At 39.0% G+C, this 17,544-nt stretch overlaps 2 protein-coding genes across 2 annotated transcripts; both read right to left on the bottom strand.

Annotated features, from left to right (window-relative positions):
* Positions 1-636: 636 nt before the first annotated feature.
* prkag1 (protein kinase, AMP-activated, gamma 1 non-catalytic subunit) lies at positions 637-7,305 on the bottom strand. The gene is made up of 13 exons (XM_083891876.1): positions 7,172-7,305; positions 6,899-6,950; positions 5,702-5,802; positions 5,525-5,606; positions 5,374-5,432; positions 5,200-5,245; positions 5,033-5,087; positions 4,367-4,493; positions 4,005-4,170; positions 3,889-3,926; positions 3,452-3,598; positions 1,806-1,905; positions 637-1,233 (listed from the first exon to the last, which is right to left on the bottom strand). Exons 1-13 carry the CDS (start codon positions 7,172-7,174, stop codon positions 1,223-1,225), a joined length of 987 nt encoding a protein of 328 aa, XP_083748002.1. The 5' UTR covers positions 7,175-7,305; the 3' UTR covers positions 637-1,222.
* Positions 7,306-8,375: 1,070 nt separating this feature from the next.
* rhebl1 (Ras homolog, mTORC1 binding like 1) lies at positions 8,376-15,905 on the bottom strand. The gene is made up of 8 exons (XM_083891896.1): positions 15,521-15,905; positions 13,928-13,999; positions 13,753-13,820; positions 13,567-13,649; positions 13,141-13,197; positions 12,886-12,933; positions 11,620-11,701; positions 8,376-10,049 (listed from the first exon to the last, which is right to left on the bottom strand). Exons 1-8 carry the CDS (start codon positions 15,570-15,572, stop codon positions 9,957-9,959), a joined length of 555 nt encoding a protein of 184 aa, XP_083748022.1. The 5' UTR covers positions 15,573-15,905; the 3' UTR covers positions 8,376-9,956.
* Between the last annotated feature and the right edge of the window lie 1,639 nt (positions 15,906-17,544).

Below are 17,544 nucleotides of genomic sequence, written 5' to 3'. Positions count from 1 at the left end.
GTTCTCTCCTCGTGTTGTTGATCCACACACGTCACTTTCAGCCGATGTAACACTGGTGCGTTCAGGGTCTTTTTCTAGCATGGGAATTTACATACTCGCCGCGCCGCGCCCATTAATCGTTTTTTTCCCTCAATGTTTTTATGATCACGAGAAGCCAAAATCGTGGTCACTCTATGCATTACGGTGAAACTCAGTAACAACGGGTAAACGGACATTACTATGGGGTATATGGAGCGGGGGTTGTGACGACGGTGCATGACAATAGGTGATAAGTGGCGACAACGCGTTCTGAAAAAGGCTGTTTTGGTAGGGTTATTGAACTGCTATTGTGCTTCATCCTTATGATATTTTGACTAAAGCATGACACAGACAATGTTCATTAGGGCACCAGGACCTAGTTTAACTTGGGTTAATAGGGTATAATATGGGACCTTTAAAAGTTTACATCAATGCATTTTCTTTTCAGTTCAAATTCATCCAGAACCATTTGTGGGGAAACATTTTTCAAGTCTTATCCATCAATGTCATCGGAAACTGTAAAATGCAGTTGTTCAAGTTAAAAAAAAGAAAGAAAGAAAAGAGACCAACAGTTCAATCCAGCAACTGTTTTTAAAAATTAAGCCAACTGGATATAAAAAGAACTAAAAGAGATCATGTCAGTTGAGCAACATCATAGTACAAACAAAAAGCTCATGGAAATATTGAACATGCTTTGGTGTGTGTGTGTGTGTGTGTGTGTGGTGTTGTCTAAGAACAACCTCACATACTTAAGTTACACAGTGTTTAAAATGACCATTAAAAAGGCTCAATGTGCATCTAAATTTCAGCCTTATTAGAGAAATGAAAATCAATCAGTTTTCCATAAGCTGATCACTGATGTTTGATTTACACCTGGCACTGATTATATGTCATCTAGAATATCACTGTAATCAAAACTAAAACAAACAACAGCCAAGGAGGGAACCGACCTGAGGGGCTACAGCTTTTCTGGAGACGTTTCTTGTGCTTTTGCATCTTTTCCTTGGGATGGTGGTGACTTTGGGGATTTGGCTCAATGTTAGAGGAGCTCCTAACTGTTCTATATTACTAAAATGATGGTTTGATGGGTTGTTAAAATGTCAAGATTTTTGTGAAGAGCGGAGTCCTTGTTCCTTCTGTTCTTGTTCTCCCTTTGACCCTTTCTCCTCTTCAAACTGCACAGCCTTTTCAGCGTGTCCCTTCCTCAAGCAGAGACTGTGGATAAAGGAAATAAAACACTGTATCCCACTAGGTAGGTTTCTATTCAAATGTATTGCAAATTTTGACTGAATTTTAAAGTTAAACATTTTATCTGTGTCCATGATCGACTGCTGTAAGGCAAAGATTGTGAGAGAGTTTGCTGAGATAAGTGGTTTAAAAGTCCATGTGACCACTGAAGGATTAACAAGCTGCAACATGATGACGAAAATAAAAAAAACACCAACAGCCGTTGATACATGATGGTGTTTCACTGCTGCTTCACTTTTAAGTGTAGTCATTTTAGTTTAAAGTTGAGGAATGTTGTGGTTTCCTCATCAGTCCACACATTCCTCGTCGCCCGCCATATCCGCTATTTTTCCAGTGTGGTGAAACACAGCGACGTGGTTTCTAAACATCCTCTTTTATTCACTGAAACGGTTTCCATTGCACTCATTCTCTTCTCTCTTTTGTCAATTATCTGTGTTTTCAAACATGAGCATGAACACTGATGGAAAATATGCAAATGGTTTTACTACGACTGAAATACTAGCATGTTCAACATGCTCCTCACAAACAATTGTACTTACCCCCGTCTCTGTCAGTAAGCAAGAGAGCCTGGAGAATATCTGAGAGAGAGACAATTCCCTTCACCACATCCTGCTCATCCACCACCACCAGCCTGTGAACCTGAGCAGCACAGAAGACCACCAGCAATGTCACTTTTACATTTGCATACATGATTTTTTTTTTTTTTTTTTTCATTTTAAATGTGTAGAGACAAAACTGTGAAACTGTGTGCACCCCCACAGCAGCACTGATTACATAAATAAGACAAAGTGTCTGAGAACTTTGACACACATGAGAAACAGATATGAAAGTTATGGCTGGCTGAGATCTCACTGAGCAGAGCAGAGTCTCATCCAACAGTGAATAAATAATTATAAATAATTCATGTATAAAGTGTATAATCACCCGATTGTAGGAAGTAGAGTCATCCCAGAATGAGTCTTTAATATTCATATTAGGAGCCGAGTCAGCACTATGGAGGCCATCTTTTGGACCACAATGTTTTTTACAATAGCCCACAGACAAATCTTTTGAGTTTGATGCAAGCTGAAGGTTCGCCAACACATTTGGAAGATAAAGGTGAGTTGTAACAAGCAACTTCACGAATAAATGTTGCTAATTTTTTTATACTGTACTTTTAAATAATTGTTTTTACTTCACTATATTTTTTTTGATCAGCCACAACACAGATGTTTGTTCATCAGTTGTCTTTTGATGAAGAATGCAAAATACATCCCAGGTATTCGCTAAATCAATAAAACTATTAAAAAAAAAAAGAAGAGTGAGATCATGATGAGAACTGCTGTTTTGTTGTTTCTTTGGTTCCCCTGTGCATTTGAGATATATGGGAAGAGCTTTGTTGGCAGAATGTGGAGCAAATGGCATTTAAGTAGTAATTTTTGGCACTTTTCCATGATACAGTTCAAGGACTGCTCAGCTGGTTTGTTTGGGATAGTACCTGGTGCTTAAATGTGGCGTCAACAGACTGCCTATTGTCAGATTGACACTGATTGGTCAGAGAGAGTTGTAATGAGTTTGATGTGGGAAACAGGAATGAAACTGAACAATGCTAAACTGTAGATCAGTTTAAAAGGCTTAAAATCCTGAAAACATGCGTTAATCTCCGAGATTTTAGACATTTCCTTGCTAAATAAAAGGCTAAATGTTTAAGCCTTTTAAACATTTAACAGAGCAGTCTGGTGTACTGCTGAAAGCCGGCAATCGTGAGTGATGAGCCCGACACAACCCCTTCCACTGTATTTAATATCAGTGACTGTGTCAGACAGAGTCTGTGCTCTGGTCCTGGAGGAAGTACTTTTAATTAACTGATTCTATTGAACTAGTAATACAGAATATTTCCTTCCACTCTCTGACATTTCATTGAGGGTTTGCCCCAGACGTATAGCAGAGACGGGTAAATTCCATGACGTCATAAGAATGCAACCAAAGCACCTTGAATATAAAAAATGGATTTCTATGGATGTGTTGGAAACATTTTACATAATGTAAGTTCACTACTCAACAAAATATATAACAGCAGTCTCATAGTTGTTTGATACGTTAGTGCAGAAATGTTACATATCACATATTTAAGGGTCACAAAAAACAAGGAATAAACCAGCTACAGGAGACAATCACACACACAATGACACACATCATCACTCACCTCAGCCTCCACCAGTCTGTTGATGATGGCCTCCAGGCTTTCATGTCGACTGCAGGTCAAAACTCCTTCAAAGTACTGAGAGCGGTGCTGCAGTGCTTTGGTCACAGTAATATCCAGGTTGTTGTACGTTTTCTCTGCTGCCAGGTTCTGTTTCAACAAAGGCCTTTCATTAACCATGATGCCTTTATACTCAAACCTTCATGATTCTCTTCATGCTAGTTTTTTAATATCTTATGTTTAGCACTTGTAGCACTTTGGGATTTGTATTTGAAACATAAAATGCGTTGTAAATAAAATGTACTATTATTATCGACGTCCTTCCATCTTAAAATTGCAACATTCAAGTTGTAATATTTGAAATATTTACACTCGCGCTCCTTTTGTAAACCAATAATCATATAATTAAAGGGTAGAATATCCAGACAGTGAGTACTTACTATAACATCAAACTTTGAATATATATCCACCACTCGACCTGCAAAAAAGACATTTAAAAAAATCAAGAGGTCTGTGGTCATTTATGCAAAAACAATAAGGGTGTAATTTCACACACCTTTGTCATCCACAACAGGGAGTGCCGACACTCGCTGCTCAACAAAAATACCCAGCGCTGTGTACAGCGGTGTGTCTGCACGGACCACCGCAATCTTCTTAAAGGTTCCAATGTTCAGCTCTTCTAAGGTTTGTTTCAAGAACGAGGGTATTGGCATCTCTGATATCTGAAAACAATAACAAGAAAATACACAGGAGATTAAAAATGTGAGAGCATGAATGTCGTTTTAAAGCAAAGTTTCCATAACTCGGATATCTCTGCTAGTCATTTGCAGTGTTACTGTTAAACTACTGCAGATGATTTCCAGTACTAGTGTAGCAGTAGTGAGGAGAGATGCCCTTCAAAATGTTTTAAAAACTTACAAAAAGCTTGAGGAACTTGAGAATCCTCTTGTGTGTGAGGATATAGAGTGTGTTCCCTGTCAGGGGGTCGATCACAGGCAATCTGTGGATCTTGTTCTTCAGCAAAGACGACACTGCATCGTACAAACTGTAACACAGAAATGTTAAGAGGGGACCAGGTTAATCAGGTCCCCAAGGACACAACATGGGAGATAAAGACAGTCAAGGGAAAATGTTGTTTGTGTTAAGTGTTTATTCTTTGCTTCTTGGCAGGAACTGTCAACTTTCCAGCTAGAGCACACGGCTAACGTAAACCTTACAGTGCACTCACAACTGCTCAGCACTTTAGTAGATTTAAAAACTTTGAGCGTTAAGGTGGTGGCTTCGTTGGTTAATGTTGATAAATGCACCATTCATACTTCCTCCTACGCTTTACAACAAAGGCAAGGAGAGAGTGAGCATAGCGAAATAAGAAGAGGGATTACTTTAATGACTGAGTGTCTTGTTTTTAAATCTGGACAAATCCTACAAAGAGTGCCTTTAACCAAATCATAGTTCATGCCACAAATTAAGCATCATATGACATCCTGCTTTGCTGTATGCCAGTATGCAACTATCATGTATTAAAGGGACACTCGACACCAAAAACAATACAATGCATGATAAAAAAGAAAGAAATCCACTCACCTTTCACTGGGTGATATGCTAACCAAGGGCTTGAACGAGTCTTGAAGGTAAAGCTCTATTATAAACATAAAAGACAAGGTCATTTTGTGCCAGTGTATTGTATCATTACCAGTGTAGTCCACAGGAAAGACATGTTGTGCAAGTGCATATTCACTTAATATTCTCACCTCTCCATGTTTCAATTTTGTGTTCTTCCAACTCGTATATCTGAACCTGTTAGAGAGAGAAAGAGATGACAAACTGAGGAAACATGATCAAAATTTGTAACATACGAGTTGAAACTTCAAAATAACTTTGCAGCTACAACAATTTTAACAGCAGAAGGACTGAAACCATCTTACCAGTGGAGATTTGTAGTAGCGATGAAGAATGTTAATGAAGTCTGTGATTGTTAGCATACCTGCAAAGAAAAATTTGAAATATTCAATAAGTCAATCATTTCATTTATTCCCATTCAAATACTGAAGTGGGCCAAAGAAAAATGACTCTTACCAACAAAGCACTGCTTCTTACTGTCCCACAGAGGCGCTGCTCTGACCCCATTAGAGACAAGTGCAAAGAACGCCTTTTTCACCTGTGACATTTAATGCAACATAACTTTCACTCTGCATTAGCTAATGACAAATACTTTTCTTTCTTTCTTTCTTTCATTTTAAGGTGTCGTTTTACCTGAAGTGATGTATCAAATACAACCAATTTGGAGCTGGTAGGTACAAGATCATAACACCGGTGGGACTTCATAAACCTGGTGTATACATTGTGCTCTGGGTCTGAAGGAATACAAGAGAGAAGATTGTTCAGTGTTTTTAAAAGTCCAGTGTGTTAATCAGTCACACCTAATGGTGAGACTGCAGACTGCAATAGAGCTCCAGACATTACGTCATGTTGGCAGCCTCAGAAGTGGCAAAATGAATGGGATTGGTGCTATGGCAAGACTTGACAGACTGAATGTATTTGATCCTGATAATGCCCCTGGCGTGATTTTTATGAGTTTAGAAACAACAGGGGCTTCAACTTCCTGATGAACCTCTCTTCATCATCCTCCAGAGCCACTGAAAGTTTACAAGAGCCTCAGGGGAAACAAATGGATGCAATCTGGCTTTGTGACAAACACTCAACTCAAGAGACTACTGGCTAAAGATAGCATTGTTGTCACTGGACGAGTAAGTGTCCTGTTAGCATAACATTAGCAACGGGTAGTGTAATCTAAATAGTTGCTGTGTTAACGTTGCTGTGCAGACTTTTCAGTTAGAGTTATTTATTTACAGAGAGTTAACCACAAAATCCTTTGCTAGTGTTTGTTCCCATCTCTACATCTTCTTCAGCTTGTCTCATAGCAGTGACTCACCTCCACCGTCTCTCTGGATCTGTGGAGATCCAGTAAAATGTTCTCCTGTTTGCCTGTGTGCAGAATAGCTATCTACAATCTTTACTTTTATGATGAAAACTGCTGGCGAAGAGACAGGTTTTTTGACATACAGCCTCATTTGTGTGTTATCTACTGTATACGTCTATGGGACGGACCACACTGATTCCTGCCGCGGGGGAGGAATGTTGGAGGTGTTACCTTGGTTATGGGGCGAGCCATTTATTTCTGCGTTCTGTACTAAGGTTCTGCTTCAAAATGCAATGTATGCCTGTTCATTCTTCTGAAGAAACACAGTCTCTATTAAGCAACGCCCCTGCCAAATTAGATATAAATGGCTGATTCTAACGCTTCAAAAACCGATTTACCTTTTCATGCAATTATAAAGGTATACAGATAAACCTATGAGTAATGTGTCGCGTTACTGCCAATAAACCCTCCACAATGTTACACACTGGACCTTGGACGTGTCACTGATCTTTGTTTAATAAGTCACTTACCCTCAACAACTGGGTCCTTTTTGCCCTCAAAATCATCAACAGCTAATGGAATCTGAAAGAAACAAGTTTATTGTCATTGAAGTTAAACTTTTCGAGACAACTTCCCAAATAAGTTAATGTTCTACATATATTATTATTCATGTGGACTCAGAGGTAAACCAAGATAATGCATTAGCAACTTGTTAGATTCTGCACATGTCAACAACACTTACACCTGACCTCCATCGAACTGAACTAAACTAAAAATATTGAGATTATGTAAAACGGGATTACCATCCGTCTGTATGTGATACTGATACGGAGCTGTGTCTTTATTCTTCTGGCTTGTTTTGCTCGGTCTGTGAGTCAGTGTGTTACTCACCGCTCACCTCAGTAAAACTTGCGACATTTAGCTACAGCTGGTAACGTCCTCCTTGAGCAGTAACTGACTGTATTGTCGCTGTCGCGTGATTAACGATTATCGCTAATTCGACCAAAACAGTATCATTAACCAAGCGTTCGCGTTAGCTGAAGTTAATATTGACATAATGTGTCAATCGATGTGGCTTTTAAGTTTCTTAATTTGCGACAGTTACGCTGTTAAGAGAGTGTGAGGGAAACCCCTTTCTTTGTTATGCATAAATTATTTGCACTGTTATCGGGGCTGATGCCATATTCACGATCTCCAAATTCTGGTGCCCTCCAGACGGTGAGCTAGGATAACAGTGAGAAAGCTAACCTTGCCAAAACCTGAGTTAGCTCGCTAGCCGCTGGTGCTAGCGTGCTTCAGCAAGTCTCGTTAGTAAAGCAATATAGGGGAAGGTAGGTCGGAACTAACTAATATTACATATATAGTTTATTAAATAACTTACACACTCCATGTTGCACCCGTAGTTTCACCTTTCAGTAGCCGGGTTCGTTTACGGCAGTCACTCTTCCGCCACAACTCCTGGTACAGTCCTTACCGTAATAACCGTAGTGTTAATGCCGCTGAACCGTAATACTCAGAGGGTTCGCGCAATCATAATGAGCACATCGACGACCATCTACGCGGCTGCTGTGTTTGCGTCTCTCTCGCCTGATACCAGGTAGAAGAGACCGGAAAGGCTTTTAAAACTTCTAAGAGGAGAACCTTTTTACAACAAAAATGAAATAATAGTTTTCTACAGGTGCAAAAAAAAAATACACAATAATGCATACAATGAGGAGCCATATGTTGTGTTACAAGTAAAACATATATTTAAAATGTGAATACAGGAATAACAAAATAGTAAGAAATAAAATAAAGCCCTTTTACCCCAGTGATTAATATAGTGATTCTAAAACATTTATTTCCCCCAGAACCAGTACTATAATGTATATCTCAACAAAACTGGTCACTGGAAGACATTTTCTCACCCAACCAAATAAGAGCATGCACCGTCATGCTGTATAGGCAGCCATACTACTGCTACCTAAATAATGCAAAAAAAAAAAAAATTGGCACAATGACACATGAAATGAGTAACATATTTATTTATATACAAAAAATGTTTACAGCAAGATTTGTGGATCAACACCGACCCTCAGGAGAATCTTGGTGTTCCGCTACACAACACCACCTGCACCAATGGCATCAAGTTAACAAAAGAGAGTGAAAACCTTTTAAAGAGCACCTTGAGTCATGAAGGGAAGCAAAAGAGGGAGTTTGAAGAACTGTAAGGCACAAGACACAGCACCATCAACTTTTCTATTTTACCATCATCAATTATCCATCAGTTAACAACTTGATCAAAGCACTTAAAAAAAAAAAAAAACATGATTACGCACTACAGGTGCAGAGGATTGTGGGTAAAGTCCACAGTGTAAATTCTCGGTAAGGCTACACAAGCTAAGAAAACAAAAACAATTAGGTGTTGGGACAGATTTCATGCAAGTCCACAATATAAATTAAATGGGATGCATGCCATCCTGACTTTTATGAAGTCAGCATGAATCACCAAATCAAAACCTCAAAACCATGAGTTCAAAAATGACTAATCTAACATTGGCTGTCTGCCATTTAACTGGTCTCACACCGTGTTAAAATGCAATTTAAAATTGCTACTTAACAATGTTCATAATAATAATGTGCTTATATGCCTGTACTCTACTTATATTGAAGGGAGGGCACACCTGCATCACTCAATATATAACCAATATTATCAAACCTAAGATTCTATTTAAAAGGTATAACTGGTGCATACCCAAGATTTGTTTAAATCCATACTAAACTTCTGAGGGTTGCTCACATGATAACAACTTAAGTCAGAGAGGAGAAATTAACCCGTAGAAGGGATGCTGATCTGCTTGGCAGAAAAGCTTAAATGTTGGTAGTTAAATATACAAATAGATTCTTCTATCAGGAAGACCACAGCTCAAGAGTTCATTGATGAACTGTACCTGAAGATGAGTGAATAAAGATTTACCACGAGAAGAAACCACAGTGAACTTTCTAGTCAGAACTTTGATTTTGGGGGTGTCCAAAGAAATCCACCATTTGTATATAAATGGTGGTGTATGGTTTGTATATAATATACTGACATTTTAATGCCACATTTAAAGCAATGTGAACTGTGACTCTCCATCATTCAACAATGATCTGCTGAAATGTCACTTTTTACATTTTCACTCAAAGAGTTGTGAGACAAAAGCCAACAATGTCTCAAACATTAGAGATACAACTAGTTATTACCATAACCCATTCATGCAGAGATTCAATGCAGTTATTTGGGACAATCTTGTTTTTTTTTCTGAGCATTTCTTATAACTCAAATATCAAGATTTCGCCATTTTTACAATTTAAAGAATGTGTTTACTAAAGGAGCCTCTTTGTCTAAAAAGATTATTCTTGCCCTCTAAATTCTCCCCGTGGTCACAAGTGGGATTCTTTTATAAACTGTATGAGCAGTTCCATCACTATGCAATCAATCTGACATCATAATGGTTAAGAAGAGTTCCACTACAGTGTCTTGGTTTTGGTGAGGTCACTATTGGCAAGCCGGTGAAGTTGTGTCTCCTGTCTTCAGCAAATGAGCTTACTGATGTCCTGGATAGACGTTTACATGACAGCACACTTCTTCACCTCTGGGGCAGCATTTCCATCGGCTTTCTCGATCTCCAAAATAATTCGCTTGAAAACTTCCACAGCAGTCTGTGTTGCAAAAACATTGTAAAAAAAAAATGTCATCATGTGTGAGGAATACTGTGTGGAGCTTTTATTCAAACGCTCATTTCCACAAAGAGGTGCAGTTTAGTTAAATTTGGTGTGTTACGGGTTAGTGTAGGACAGGAGTCGACAACCTGCGGCTCCGGAGCCGCATGCGGCTCTTACGCGCACCGTGACATTTCGGACTTTGCGCTCATGTTGACAGCGCAGTTGTGAGGCGCACGATGAAGTTTCTCCATGTCATCACACACTTTTTTTAATATATAAAGAACTGAGGCATTTGTTGCAGCCAGGTCGATGATATTACAAATAACTGTTACTGGACATCTGTGCGTGGCTGCTGAAGGGGAAGCAGCTTTAATTGTAATCGTGTCTGGTTTAACTTTTTCCCCACTCGTGATGGTCACAGCTGTGTGGACAGCTGCTGCGCCCTGCAGGCTTTTAGCCAGCAGGGCGTCCAGGCGTCCTGGGGACATTAGACGCCCTACTTTTAGGCAGGACGCAGTAAAGACGTCCTATTGTTCCCCCGGTAACCACCGAACAGCACGCGCCTGTTGCGCCTGTCTATACCCGCTTAGAGTCTGTCCAAGATCAGTTTGGAACACCACAAGATTCCAACAAGATGTGAGTACATGGTGGAACATCACCTATTAAATGCTGGAAAGTCTCTTTGCGTAAAAGCGAAACTTGGCTGCAGCGCGCAACTCCCTGCGACATTCTCTTCTCCCTCTCTCTCTCTCTCTCTCTCCCCCTTTGAGCAGTTGACTAAAGAGATCAGCTCACCTGATGCATCCGTTATTCCCTTAATTACAGCGCTAAAGCATCTTCTAAAGATTGAGACCACAGAGTAAAAACAATGAAAAGTGCGCTCTTAATCGATCCTCGTCATAAAGATCATTATGCATGTGTCATATATGGATGTGTGGATAAAACTGTGCATAGAAAAAAGGCCTGCATTTTGGGGGGGGGGCTATTTAAATTTTGGGGTCTGTGTTATCTTCATTTTAAGGGTCAAATAGGTTTTGAGGCTCCAAATGAATTTAATTTCGGGGAGAGGGGCCATAAGTTCTCAGGACAGGCTAAGGCAGCTAATGCTGCTCTGTGCCGGCCACAGTGCACACCGCCGACGTTGCTGCCAAACTATAAATATGTCATATCTTAATACACACAGCACATTTTTAGACACCAGATGGCCAATTTTTTGCCTCAAATTATCTTAAAACCGCGCTTCGTGACACAGAAAAGTGACAAACGGCCACTGTTTCAACAACATCAGTCTTTCTCTCTCGGACGCCATTGCTCACTGTAGCCAAAAGCACAACAACCTTGCGTAGCAACCCCTACTGATCGGGCCGGATATTGCAGTGAGATACGCACTGTCATCACCACGACGTGGAAGTATGAAGGCTCGAGGGGTCTCCGTGGTGACGCAGTCGGATAACGCATTACGCAGTCGGAGAAGTATAATGTGGCCTTTATCGTTTTGAACTGGACCAGGGTGAGCTGAACTGCACTGTGCCACTTGGAAATACAGCTGAAGAAATATCTGACAAACCTCGTTCTCCTTGGCGGAGGATTCCATGAATACAGCACCCCAGGAATCAGCAAGTTTCTTTCCCTCCTCTGCCTTGATAATCCTGAGGAAAATGAGAGATACTTAACCTATTGAAAACAGAAAAGTCTCAACACTTATAACCCTCACTTCAAAACAGTATACACTAACAAAAGCAAAAAAAATGCAGGATAATGTATGTGGAATCACAATGAACACAACGCAATACTTGAACATGAGGCCATCCAAAGTAACAATGTGGCACAGTGATGTATTTCGTACTACTTTCGGGAAGACAGACAAGGTCTTCAATCTATCAATTCATGGTTTTCGAGCAAGAACAGCCAAACTGCCCAAGCCCTCCCTTCTGATTGGTTGACTAACTTTGATGTCAGAAAGGGTTCTAAGTGTGAGGTGTGAAGTGACTGGAATAAGAATCAATACCTCCTGTCTGGGGCTATCACTCTATAATGTTAAATTGTGGACTGTTCCCTCTGGGTCAGGGGTGAGTTGCTGCCCCAAATGTGAATAAGGGAATCATGGAACTGGAGATGAACAGGTTGATCAGCGTGATGTCAGCAGTAATGTAGACACTGTGTTGGATGAGTTGTGGTTAAAAATCTGAGGAAGCTCAGAGTATAGCTGCTGCATCCATCAGTTGAGGTGCTTCAAAATTGATATGCCTACTGGACTCGTCCAAGTGGGAGAAGACCCCAAAGTATAACCAGAACCTTATGGAGGGATTATATATATATATATATATCCCCTCTGACCGAGAAACAGCTCAGGATACTCAGGTGGACCTAAGAATGAAAATGGATGCCTTGAATACCCTACAGTGTCCAATCTTTAGAAATGTGGGTTAAAATTGAGAGCTCCACAGCCAAATTTCCCTATCATTTATCCCATGGGCCATAACCTACAACCCCAGACAGTTTCATCAAATTGTGTGCTTTGATTTGTGAAACAGAATGGCTGTGCTAGTGACAGCATCATAATGTCACATTACTTATTTTAAGTCCATATTGCTTATTTTGCGGCATGGTTTCTGAATATGGGCCCATGTCATTCTCCATAGATGGAACAATGTGATACATTCCCAGTGTTTATACAGCATCTTAACCGATTTCATAATAAAATAAGACTTGGGGGAAATAATTACTTTCTACAACATGGAAACTCTGACTCGTGACAGGAATAATAAGTGTTTTCTCAGAGCGACATACACATGTAGTTTTGATTCACAACATTTTTACTCTTGTTGATTACCTTTCCATGTGGAGATCTTTTTTATTCCCCACAAGAACAGTTGGAACCCTAAAATGAAAACAACAGTGTTATGAAAGAGAATCACTTAGAAAAACAAAACAGGGCAGGTTGGTTGCGTTTAGCTGTAAACTATAATTTTCTTGAGATTGTAGCCAACTATAATTGCAATTCATTATGAAAAACCCAATAATGAAAGTTTAGAAAAAGGAAATATAGAAGCAAAATACATTAAGAAGAATTCAATATTTCACTTACTGAATCTTTCCAACCATGTCAAGCAGCTTGTCATGTAGAACCTGGACAACTTCAAAACTGAACACAGAAATATGTCAATGTACTCTCAAATACTGATTTATTATGATAATACACTGACAGCCTAAAAAGCAGAAAGTCATTAATCTCTTTTTGGAGTCCCTGCTCGAAAATTACATGCCCATACTAAATAGAGTAAATCTCTGCAGTTACAAGCTCTATGTGAATCATCTTGGTATCAAAATTATTAAAGCCCATCTAATTCAATAAAAAAAAAGTATGAAAACTCGCTGTAAATGGACTTGATAAAACCTTACTTGATTGACTCAAACAATATAAACCTAAATATATGATACATCTATTGTGATGAATTACACCATTGATTACACATCGTTTTGAATAATGTATTATGGGATATCATACACTCACCTTTTCATGGAAGTCACTGAATAGACAAGGACATAGCCATGGATGTCCATTGAGTGGGACTGTGGAAAAATGGAATACTCATCCTAAAGACAAAAGAGAGGTATGAAAAATAAATTAAAACGAGTAAATAAATAAAAGGAGGAGTTTAAGGCTTCTGTCAGTTATGGTGGTGGATGAATCACTCACTTGACCAGCTGTATCCACCAGCTGAAGATTGAAGTCTTGGCCATTCACACTGACCAGTTTGTTAAAGGCTGGGAAAATATATAAACAAGCGTTTAAAAACATATCTTTACACTGTGCAGAAACTATTGCTAATTTTCTTTGCAATGACATGAAACAAAGTAATGATGACACTTACTGTTTTCAATGGTGGGGTCATAGGAGTCAACAAATTGCCCTTCCACAAACTGTATTGTGAGAGACGACTTTCCTGTACAGGGGAAAAACAAAACAAAATGAATGTTTTCCTGCCATTTTATTTTTTTACAAAAAACATTATTCCGCCAAGAGTTATTAAATTATATACTTTTCCATCTAAATTCAATCATGTTTATATAAATAATAATAATAATAATAATAATATCACAAATCAAATGATTTCAGTCAGGATATTTCAGATAGGAAAGATATGCATATCTTAGCTACATACCAAGAAGGCATAATTACTGGCCAAGTCTGTTACCAGTATGTTTCATGAGATGTTTACAACAGCAATATACACTCACCCACCAGTGTATTAGGTTCACCTGTTTAACTGCAAGTACATGCAAATATCTATATATTGTCAAGAAGATTAAACTGAATATCAGAAGGTGGAAGAAATAATGATGACTTTGAACATGCCACGGTTGTTTGTACTTGACAGGCTGGTCTGAGTATTTCAGAAATTGCTCAACTGTCTGAAAAATAAGAAAATATCCAGTAAGCTGCAGTTCTCTGGGGGAAAATGCCTTGATGCCAGAGGTCAGAGAATGGCAAGACCAAATTTAGACAATAGAAGGGCAACAGTAAATGGCACGACAGGTCAAGCATTGAAGTAGTTGCAGAGGACCACACTATTTGCTGTTTCATACCAACAGCTCAGGATGGTGGTGTAATGGTATGGGGGATATTTAGTTGGCACACTTAGTACCAAATTAACATAATTTAAATGCAGCAGCAGATCCAAGTGATGTTGCTGACAGTGTCCATTAAAACCACAGTGCCACAGGCTACAACAAAGCTCATGATCTCACACCGATTCCTGAACAGGTCAATGAATTCACGGTAATCCACAGTATCCAGATCTCACCCCAATAAAGCACCACTGAGGTGTAATGGAACAGAGATTTGCATCATGGATGTTCAGTCGAAATCTGCCACAACAGCTTGACGTCATCATGCACATATGGGCCACAATCTGAGGAATGTTTTCAGCATCTTGGTAAATATATGCCCCACAGAACTAGCAGTTCTAACGGCAAAGGGGTCCAACCTAGTACTAGCTTGGTGTACCTAATAAAGTGACCGATGAGTGCGGTTTATATTTTTCACAAAACCGACGCAACTGAGTTTTAACTTGGTAGAACGTTAGCATGATATTCATATTTTGACCATGACGTGCCGTGCGTTACATGTTTGATATATTAAACTAAATGTTAAGACAAATTCACCTCTTTGTACTCTACAAGGATATCGCAGACTGGGCTAACTTTGTTCTCACTGGACACGTTATCAATTAGTGACGCGGTGAAGTCATAGCTACAGAACAATGTATCGTAGTGTAGGTTTGGGTGTAAATTCGTGTCAAATTCGTAGAAAACACATGTACCATACGAAAAGTGTACAAAATGTGAACTAACGTTAGTGGTGAGATGGACACACTCGGGCGGAAAACAAAGCCAGGATGTTAGCACGTTAGTCTGTTAGCCTACTAACATTAGCCATGCACGAGCTCGCGTGCGCTACTCACCTACAGACCTGTAACCTATGACAGCGATCTTTCGATGCTTTGGTTGAGGCATTGCGGCGAAACAGTCGTCAACGGGTAAAGATGATGTAATACGCCACCTAGTTTTAATATCTAATCAAACTTTTAATCGTCACATTCGCCTGGCGTCACGTGACAACAACAAACTTTTTAGAGCTGCCGCTCGAAGCTCCACACTGGGCCTCGAGGAGGAACTTCAAAGTTCACTTGTAGCAAGTTGTACTTATATATCAACACTGCTCACTCTGGTTCGATTGATTACGGTAATTTAGCGTAGGCGGATTGTTTCCAATGGTGGAATCCGTGTTTTGATTCAATCTGGAAAGGAGAAAAACGCTTACTCCTCAGAGCGGTTGCGACTCGCGAGTGAAACTGACGGAAATTGTCATTGTGTAAGCAGCACACCGTCGTAAAACTGAGGGCACGTCAACGAGCACGGTGGAAAGATTGTACCGAGGACAGAGGACACTCTTTACTGTTACACACAGCTGAGGACTGAAAATTATAATGATGACAATAATAGACGAATAGACCAAACATGATACTCAAAGACATAAATGAGACCAAATATATTCACATCACAAATGTCAATATAAATAAGAGCAAATGAGAAATAAAAACATTTATTCGAAGAAGTAAAACTTAGGGTAAAAAAAATGCTTTTAAACATGGACCCAATATCCAGTAAGGAAAAAAATGTAACAGTTCAAAAAGAAATAACAGATTTCAAAAAAGACACAAAACCATTCAAAACATACAGTATCTAAAAATAGCTATTCACCCATCAGTACAAAAAAAGTACACGTATCTTAACAGAAAATTACTTTGGTAGAAGTTGAAGTCACCTTTTACAATATTACTTATTGTAAGTTAAGTATCAATAGTCATTTTCTGACATAAAATGTACTCACCCCGCAACCCTCCTGTGGCGGTAGAAAATGGATGAATGGAAAAATGTACTCCAGTTTTAGAAGTCAAAGTATTTAAAAATGAGGAGTTAGAATTGAGTGATGGTCGATCAGTGGTAAAGTGAGTTGTCTTTCACCTCCAAGGTTTTGGATTTGATTACAGGCTCTGCTAAAATACAGATCACTACTAACGAGTAACAGAGATAGTTAGAAGAAATGTATTGGAGTAAAAGTACACAATTTAACCCTAGAACACCATTGCCGGGTGGTTTTCACCTGAGCAAATAAATGTATGTGATTTTAATGAAAACCAAGTTTTCATCTTCATTATATATATTTTTTTGAAATGTTTTGTTCCCAAATTCCTAATTTTCCAGTAATTTTGGAGCATTAAGGAAATGTAGTGGAGTACAACAACTTTGGATTTGGGCCTAAAAGCAAGGCTGAGAAGGGATTTCCCACCCACAGCTTGTAGCAATAGCGATCCGAATTGGGGCAGTTCGCCATAAAAATTAATGAATTCATCTGCTTGTTCACGGAAGAATTGCTTCACCTAAATTGCCCTACATGACAATGACTTTAAGTTTTACAAACTGAATACATAACTTTACCTATAGTAATTGCATTAACAGACTGGTGAGGTTACTTGAAGCCAGTATTGTAATGTATTGAAGTACAATATATCACCCAATCAATATTTTGACCCACCCCTATTTGTTACGGTACAGAATTCACATGTGTACTTTACTTTGTTATTTGTATTTCTAGTACATTTTAATTTTACACTAATACATTTCCTCAATCCATCACACTATCAAACACAATCAGAGGAAGAAAAGTGGGTAAATGGTCTGTATTTATAACAGGAGCCTCAAACTGAAAATGACCTGGGGGCCATTGAACTTCTACTCTGGTCAGAAGGAGGTGAGGGGGCCAGTCAAGTGAAAAAAGTCCAACAGTTTAGGAAAAATGAACTGTTTAGTGATTAGAAATTAAAATCATGTCTTGATAATCCATCACAATGTTGCAATTGAAAATATTAAGAATGATATTGCACATCATTTTTTTCAAGTATACATGTTTTGATATACAGTTCAC

The sequence above is a fragment of the Microchirus variegatus genome (assembly GCF_963457635.1).
Source record: "Microchirus variegatus genome assembly, chromosome: 7".
Classification (NCBI taxonomy): domain Eukaryota; kingdom Metazoa; phylum Chordata; class Actinopteri; order Pleuronectiformes; family Soleidae; genus Microchirus; species Microchirus variegatus.
This window is presented reverse-complemented; position numbering and strand designations above follow the sequence as displayed.

Coding starts and splice junctions, on each gene's coding strand:
- prkag1 (XM_083891876.1), bottom strand. Junction 4,494..5,032: donor AGCATATCACCCAGTGAAAG/GTGAGTGGATTT, acceptor TCTGTGTTACAG/TTTGTACGATGCAGTGTCGT. Junction 1,906..3,451: donor ACAGACTGGTGGAGGCTGAG/GTGAGTGATGAT, acceptor TGTGCTGCTCAG/GTTCACAGGCTGGTGGTGGT.
- rhebl1 (XM_083891896.1), bottom strand. CDS start 15,572: ATGCCTCAACCAAAGCATCGAAAGATCGCTGTCATAGGTTACAGGTCT. Junction 14,000..15,520: donor CATAGGTTACAGGTCTGTAG/GTGAGTAGCGCA, acceptor TCCCCTGTACAG/GAAAGTCGTCTCTCACAATA. Junction 12,934..13,140: donor GACATGGTTGGAAAGATTCA/GTAAGTGAAATA, acceptor TTTTCATTTTAG/GGTTCCAACTGTTCTTGTGG.